Raw genomic sequence first — 7,697 nt, 5'->3', positions numbered from 1 at the left:
AGCTTTCTATAAACATTATTAATATATTTTAGGAATATAATGATTTTCAAAAGTATTGATATGACATAAGTCTTTAAATTGACTCAATGTATCATCGTTGTATGCTGTTAAAAATGTAATGCTAGTTTTCTTTGAAGAACCAATCATGAGCAAGGAAAATATTCGGGGCTCTTGTGGTAGTTTTGAGAATACAATAACGCGAATGTTTAGCAAAAAAGTAGACTTGTTCTGATTATTTATAGGTCTGATCGTGTTTTATCTACTTTAAGAGAGTTTTTGAGATTTTTACACGGATTTTTAGGCAACGAATTCATCTGGAACTGCTTTGATACAGTTTGGCGAGAGTGTGTGTATACTCCATAAAGAGCCTTTGATAATTTTGGCTTCTCATTTCGTTTCTTACCGCCCCCCTCCCCAAACGAAAGGCTGTACTAGTAAAATGCTACAAAGATTTAAGTTGTTTTAGCTGAAACTTTAAATATTAGAAAGTAGAAAATGTCGGGAAGGGACCACTACCGGGACCGGGGAGATAGACAGGCGGAGGAGAACCTTCCGGCCATGAATACCATCTTCCAGGGAGAGGTGAGTTTGCTTTGTTGTTGTTTTTCTTGAAGAACTGGCTGAGAAACCTCAAAATCCAAAACGTGTTTTCACTCATCTGAAATGATATCAGTACTTTGAAAATGATATATAGAGGCACAGCATGCATAGAGTGCAGGAAAAAATCTGGAAAAAAAGTTATGTTTAGAACAAATGAAGAGATAATAGCTGGAGCAAAATTATAATTTATATGCACCAGTCAAATTCATTTTCCTTCTGGTGTGTGTGTGTGTGTGTGGGGGGGGGGGGGGGGGGCGATAAACATACCCCCCGGACAAATCTTCAAAATCTAATAAACCTCCCCCCGGAATAAACATACAGTAGAAGCCACTTAATTGCACCTCGGATAAACGCACCTTCCATTTAATTGCACCGAATCCCAATATCCAAAACCGGTTCCCATTCACTGCATTGTTAGTGACTTCGCATATCTGCACCGCGCATGGTCACCAATGCCGGATAACTGCACCATTTTTTTCCAAAATCCTCGACAAGTTAACTGAAAGGGTGCGCTAAAATCGGCAAACGCGGTACAAATGAGCCGATGCCTGCCGGTGTAAAGGCGCAATACCGCCAATATGTTTAAAACTGTTTTGAGTAACAAAAAGAGGCGGTCTTCATTGACAGTTATGTTGATAGGAATCGTATGGGAGGTCCCGGTCGGGTCACCCGTAATCAGTAACCAAGTTTTAGTTTCAATTCCTAGTTTCATGGCGGTACATGATTTACGTAAATCGACAACTGCGCTCTACGTAATGTAACACGGAGATTGTTATCCCATGAGTGGCATGACGATGTTTCAGAATGCCTCCCCTGTAACATTACGTTTGTTGTAATGCGGTAGATCGCATGGAAAAATGAAAGAATGCAAAATCAAAACAGGTTCGTAGTCTAGTCATTTCTTTATTTTCAGGAAAGGGTCAATTCGTCTGTTTTCTTTATGCTAGTGTTTCTGACTAACAATACACCCCCTGCCCCATGGTGGTGCGGTCCAGCTGGGCATTTCGCATAATTGCACCAGCCGGATAATTGCACCAAAAACGCTGACAAATGGGTGGTGCAGTTAAGCGGATTCTACTGTACTAGTACGCCCCAGTAAAGCATGCCCCAGTAAATTTGCTAATGGATGGGGAAACTGTGTCCATGCATGATACTTCTGTCCGAGGTATTAAGAATTCGAAGATGATAAGCAGGCCAGGTATACGTTCTTTTTATTCATTTATGCCTGAGGACCATACCGGTTGAGTATATAGATATTGTAAATAATAACTGTAACATATCTTGTTCAAATCGACTGATATGTTGAACGACATGTTTTTATGCAGGTTGTCTCACTCCAGCCATACGGATGTTTTATTAAGATTCCTGGATGCAAGAAAAACGGTGAATATGATGTTAAGAAATGCTTTTAAGTCTTTCAATTTTGGCTCAGATAATCTTTTATTGTTACTGACAAGCACTTTTATTAATTATATAACATGTAACTGAAAACCCCCGGAATTTGAGCTTTTTCATGACAAACTCACTGACTCGTATTTGTCATATGTAAATGTCACTGATATGTAAACCGTGTTTAAGAATGAATGAAAGAATGAATGAATGAAGACCTTTATTGTACATTCGTGCCCCTAGGGGCTAGATACAGGTCGTTTAACATAAACCTAACTAACATGTAAGTGACATAAACAGCGAAATATACATGTATACAGTACATGGTTGAGATGGAATACCAATTACATGTACATTTATGTAACATCTACTAACATTATCCCAACAGGGTATATAATTCCACCACCCTGAAAAGATACGTCCAAACAGATCTCCAACCCAACGTCCCCCAGTATAATGCACTCCTGTATATTTAAACTACATGCATACCTGTACTGAGGGGTGCTGCACTAGAGATATCTCAAATACACTGTTTTTCAAAGTGCCGGATTTATGTAATCTGGCGGATTAATGTTAATGGAGGTTACTTACTAGTACATGTTTACGCATTGTATGAATAATTCTTTTTTTTTCTTCTCTAGGTTTGGTGCACAAGTCCCAGATGTCTGCGTCTCGGGTAGAGGACCCAAAGGAGGTTGTAGACATGGGAGACAGGGTGTACTGTAAGGTCATCTCACTCGGGGTAAGATACCAGTGTTCTCACCAGAATTTTTTCACAGCATAGGGGTCAGGTACAGAAGGCCAATTTTAGCGGTGCAAGTCACGCGTGGAGTGCTGAAGACATGACCAGAGTAGGGAGTCCGGCATGGTCCCCCGGAAAATTTGTAAATTCATGACCCAATGAGACATTATCTCATGCATTTTGAGGGATAAATTTTGTGAAGTAGTGTTTTCCTCTGTCACAGCCTCATTCTAAAGCCAAATATGAACTTTTTATAAGATTTATGAAGGGTCACAAGGTTTGTCCCTGAAAGAAACACCCCTATGCTGCTTGAAACACAGCATAGGGGTCCAGATCACAGTATAGGGGGTCCAAATCACAGCATAGGGGGCCCTATGCTGAAAAGGCCTGGCGAGAACACTGGATACCTTAGCAACATGTCTCTTACCTATAACAGTATAAGGTAGTTTGTGGTTTGAAGTGCGCATGCACAGTCTGATGCATTGTGGACCCCTGACAATACATAAACAATGGCCAGGGGCCTTAACTTTACCCACAGTACATCACACTGTGCAGGCGCACTTCAAATCTTGAACTAGCTTATAGGCCAATCTAATCTCCAAAAACAAGGAGATGTTGGGGTGAAAATTCATTAGATTTTCTTCTTGAATGTTTTTTTTTTTGGAATGCCTGTAGATCTCAGTGAACGTGCAACAATACTAGTATTGAGGATTGCCAGGAAAAAAATTATGGTCTGAAAACTTAAAGATTTTCACCCCAATCGTCATGGAGATCAAGGCCAATATTGTAATTAGTTGCAAATCAAAATTAGCAGTTAAACCAATTAAAATGCAGTGTCACGTCAGTCATATTTTTGCTTATCTACAGTTTGACCAAGATGGGCTTTACTCATAGGTGAAGAAATATTGGGTATTTCTTTTTATTCAACTGCTATATTTATAGCCTGAATTCAATCAAGCCTCCTGTGACTGCTCGCCGCCCTGTAACCGCCTCGCCACGGGGAGTAGACAGAAATCCCCGGACAGCTGGAGTTTGCGTTATACAGACAACTATATCTATTGTTTCTTTGGCTGATATCAGAAAGTTGTACCATTTAAACATTTACTTAGTTCTAAAGCTTTGGGAACACAATGGGTTTCAGAACACAGAAAAAATCCTGATTTTATGTGTTCTTCTTTATTCCAGGAAGGTGGGAATGGGAAGATCTCACTGTCCATGAAGGTCGTGAACCAAGGGGACGGCCACGACCTTGACCCCAACAATGTTGCCCAGAGGTGGGGTCATCATAGTTTCACTACTGTAAATTCATGTACCTTTGCAGTCGTTTTATGTTGCTGTTGGAAGGAAAACAAGGTTGTTGCACCCTCCTAAAAACAGGACCCCTATCACTCGATTTGTTGGCTCGCTCGCGTAGGGGCCCTGCTCTTCAGCCCCGGTAGACACGGTACTGGCGCCGTCGCCACCAAAACAGCTTCAGCCAATCAGAGGGTTTGCTAGCGCTAAACCTCATCTAGGCAAAAGCGCAAAGGACGCTGGGAAGCTATCAACCAATCAGGATACGTCTCACATTGTTACTTTAGGTTCCGAACAAATTAACCGCCAAATTTTGCCAAATAAGGATAGCTTATTAATTAGTCATGAGCAACTGTCAGTAACGTCGCCAGAACCGTGTCTACTGGGGGCTAAAGAGCAGGCCTAGGACCCCTACGCAAGCGAGCCAATGAATCGAGCGATAGGGGTCCTGCTTTTAGGAGGGTGGGTTGTTGCTGTGTTTTAAATTTGCGCTTGAAACAATATTTTGTAGTACATTAGTCAAAACAAGGGAGACATATTTGTGGTATTGAATTCGCACGTTATAAGCTTCAAAATTGTGTTAAGACAAATACATTTAATGATTTATATCAGGAATAGAAGTAGACAACTTATGATATTTGACAAAATATGGAACCTTTTCTAATACTTTCAAATTATTGCAAGTGGCCAAGAAATGACACTGCAAATTTCTTGTTTTAGTATGGAAGAACAGCGGAAGAGGAACCCCAAGAATTACGAGCGACACAAGATCACCCTTGGAGCTGTGCTGAACACAACCTGTAGAAAATGTGGCGGCAAAGGTAGCCAACATTTTACATGTTTTTCTCAAGTCTAATTGATGGTAGTTAGTAGAGCTGTGTACCGGTACAGTCCGATACAGTACCGGGTACAATCAATTAGGTACAGGTCCAAAATACCTGAACCCTGGTGGACCGGTACTGGACCAGTACTTATCAGGTCAAGTCTGACTCAGGGGATGGCCAATTTGACAGATAGAATTACTATGAAATACTGTGACAGTGCACTAAAGCCACGTCTATACTATACTCCAGCACATAAAGCCCATTTGCCAGGCTGGAGTCAAATTTTCATCTGTAAACATGCTTTTGTCCTTACTGAAAGTCTACCATTTTCTGAACAGTCAAGTAGTTTAGGTAAAGGTTCAGGTCCGGACCTGTACCTAAACCCGTGTACCTGTACCTATACCTAAAATTTCTTTAGGTACACAGCTCTATTAGTTAGTCATCAGAACCTTCATTGTTTATACGCATTTATTTGATTTCATGGTTAAAGGGGAAAGGTCGGTCGTGTTTTAAGTTTGCAGTTGTAGCGATTCTTTAGTAGAGTACAATGTAGTAGTGCATTGGAAATAAATATTCATGGTGTCATGAATTCAATGTATGAGGACACCATTAAAAACCTTAAAAAATCATTGCTAACATTTCCAGACTTACATTACCATTAGTCATCATCTGATCAATATATGGTGCATTCATTTTTTCAGCTTGGCAAGATTTCTTAATGTTTGCTGTGAGGTCAGGAACAAAAGCTTAAGACAAAACACAATAATTTGTTTGTCCTCCATGAATGCAGGTTTTTTTGTCTTTATTCTTCTTTAGCAGTTAAGACAGGCTGTTGTTTATTTCAGGGCATATGGCGCAAGACTGTTTCAGTAGTGGGGACGGGAAAAAATACGAACTCTTGCCCGAGGAAGACGAAACAACGTCTGCACAACAACCAACCCCACAGGCCGCAGCACAGGAGTCAAAGAAGAGGAAGAAGAAGAAGAAGGTACTTTTAGAAAAGTGCATCCTGAGGCATTGCTGTAAATGCAGAAATGTTTGCGGTGGTTTTATGTTTGTGGTTTCCGCGGAGACCATTTCACCGCAAACGTTTTTGTCTAATACTGAAGCAGTGTGTGACTATAGTGCTGCCGCAAACTTAAAAGCACTGCGAGCACGCCTTTTTCGCCCCTGCGCGAAATAAAAACCACGCAAACTTAAATGTGCATATTGGTGGTGGTATGATTTTGTGAATTTGCGGTGGAGAGGCAACCAGGAAAACTGCAAAAATAAAACCATCGCTAAAGTTTCAGGATTTAAAAGGAAAATAGAAACAAGGAAAGAAGTCATGGCAACAAGCATGCATGGTATCTACTACAAGATGTGTATAGTATCAGGAAAGTTTGCTTGTAGAAATCTGAGTTTTCTTCATCATCATCAGTCGACATGCTTTTGCACCGTCAGGGTTATACCGCCCCTTACGGGGTGACATACGTTGGCTGATACAAGACGGGGATGCGCCAGTTCTCCCGTCCGGGTGAATGGTGTAAATCACTGTATGGCTGATACGAGACGGAGGTTCGCCAGGCCTCCATCCGGGTGATTTGTAGTGAATCACCAACTCCAGATAGAAGGAATTTGGACCATCGCACACCGGGGCATGCCCCTATTCTTTTTCGAAAGGTATGTTTTTTTTACTTCTGGTTTGTTTGGTAGAAATTAATCTTTTATTCCTTTTCTCCTATTTCTCCAGGAAAAGAAGCACAAAAAGTCAAAGAAGAAGCACAAGCATCACTCCGATGACAGCAGCTCCGAAGACTCTAGTTCTGAAGAGGAAGATCGTTACAGAAAGAGACACAAACATAAACACAAACACAAGAAGGAACACAAAACAGCTCGAGTGAGCGACTCTGATTCAGAGAGTGACTCAGACAACAGATCTCACAAAAGACATAAGAAGCACAAGAGATAGTGTTTGCATGGCATTTTAGAATCATCACAAAGTTTGCATTACTGTGTTAGTGGAATTTTTTTTCACACTGATATTGCTATACCTGTCCTTGGTACTGAATTATGTTCACACTGACATTGCTGTTCCTGTCCATGGTACTGAAGAATGTTCGAACTGACATTGCTGTTCCTGTCCGTGGTATTGCAGAATGTTCACACTGACATTACTATCCCTGTCCTTGGTACTAAATGATATTCACACTGACAATGCTATCCCTGTCCTTGGTACTGAAAAATGTTCACACTGACATTACTATCCCTGTCCTTGGTACTAAATGACGTTCATACTGACATTGCTATCCCTTTCCTTGGTACTGAGTGGTGTTCACACTGACATTGCTATCCCTGTCCTTGGTACTGAAAAATGTTCACACTGACATTACTATCCCTGTCCTTGGTACTAAATGACGTTCATACTGACATTGCTATCCCTTTCCTTGGTACTGAGTGGTGTTCACACTGACATTGCTATCCCTGCCTTTGGTACTGAATGATGTTGAAGCGTTCACACTGACATATGCTATCCCTGTGCTTGGTACTGAATGGTGTTCACACAGACATTGCTGTCCCTTTCTTTTGTACAGAATGATGTTTTCACCGAATTGCTATCCCTATCCTTGGTACTGAATGATGTTCACCTCTCCTACCGTATTTTAGCATAGACTACTGCTCGTAGAACTATAGACTTAAGGCAGAACATTGTACATACTGTATTACTGAAGTTGAACAAGCAAAGGTGTTACAAGTAAAGTCGGTGTCTAAGATGGAAAGTAGTTATAGTAGTAGACATGTGTAGACAAGTAGACTTTAATGCAATCATTGATTTTTTAGGATGAAAGTAAATTTGTTAAAAAAAACCC

General features: G+C 40.8%; 1 protein-coding gene across 1 annotated transcript; it reads left to right on the top strand.

The window, feature by feature from the left end:
- The first annotated feature begins 387 nt into the window (after positions 1-387).
- Positions 388-6,909, top strand: LOC136424243 (zinc finger CCHC domain-containing protein 17-like). Its single transcript, XM_066412776.1, has 7 exons — positions 388-582; positions 1,926-1,983; positions 2,631-2,731; positions 3,917-4,005; positions 4,745-4,845; positions 5,694-5,836; positions 6,581-6,909. Exons 1-7 carry the CDS (start codon positions 496-498, stop codon positions 6,797-6,799), a joined length of 798 nt encoding a protein of 265 aa, XP_066268873.1. The 5' UTR covers positions 388-495; the 3' UTR covers positions 6,800-6,909.
- The last annotated feature ends 788 nt before the right edge of the window (positions 6,910-7,697 follow it).

This window comes from Branchiostoma lanceolatum, chromosome 18, assembly GCF_035083965.1.
Source record: "Branchiostoma lanceolatum isolate klBraLanc5 chromosome 18, klBraLanc5.hap2, whole genome shotgun sequence".
Classification (NCBI taxonomy): domain Eukaryota; kingdom Metazoa; phylum Chordata; class Leptocardii; order Amphioxiformes; family Branchiostomatidae; genus Branchiostoma; species Branchiostoma lanceolatum.
The sequence above is the reverse complement of the archived record's forward strand: the minus strand, read 5'-3'. Positions and strand labels throughout refer to the sequence as shown.

What these genes read in the sequence shown, in the direction of transcription:
- LOC136424243 (XM_066412776.1), top strand. Translation starts at nt 496, where the DNA reads ATGTCGGGAAGGGACCACTACCGGGACCGGGGAGATAGACAGGCGGAG. An exon ending in ATACCATCTTCCAGGGAGAG is followed by an intron (nt 583 to 1,925) that starts GTGAGTTTGCTT and finishes GTTTTTATGCAG; the next exon opens with GTTGTCTCACTCCAGCCATA. An exon ending in TAGAAAATGTGGCGGCAAAG is followed by an intron (nt 4,846 to 5,693) that starts GTAGCCAACATT and finishes TGTTTATTTCAG; the next exon opens with GGCATATGGCGCAAGACTGT.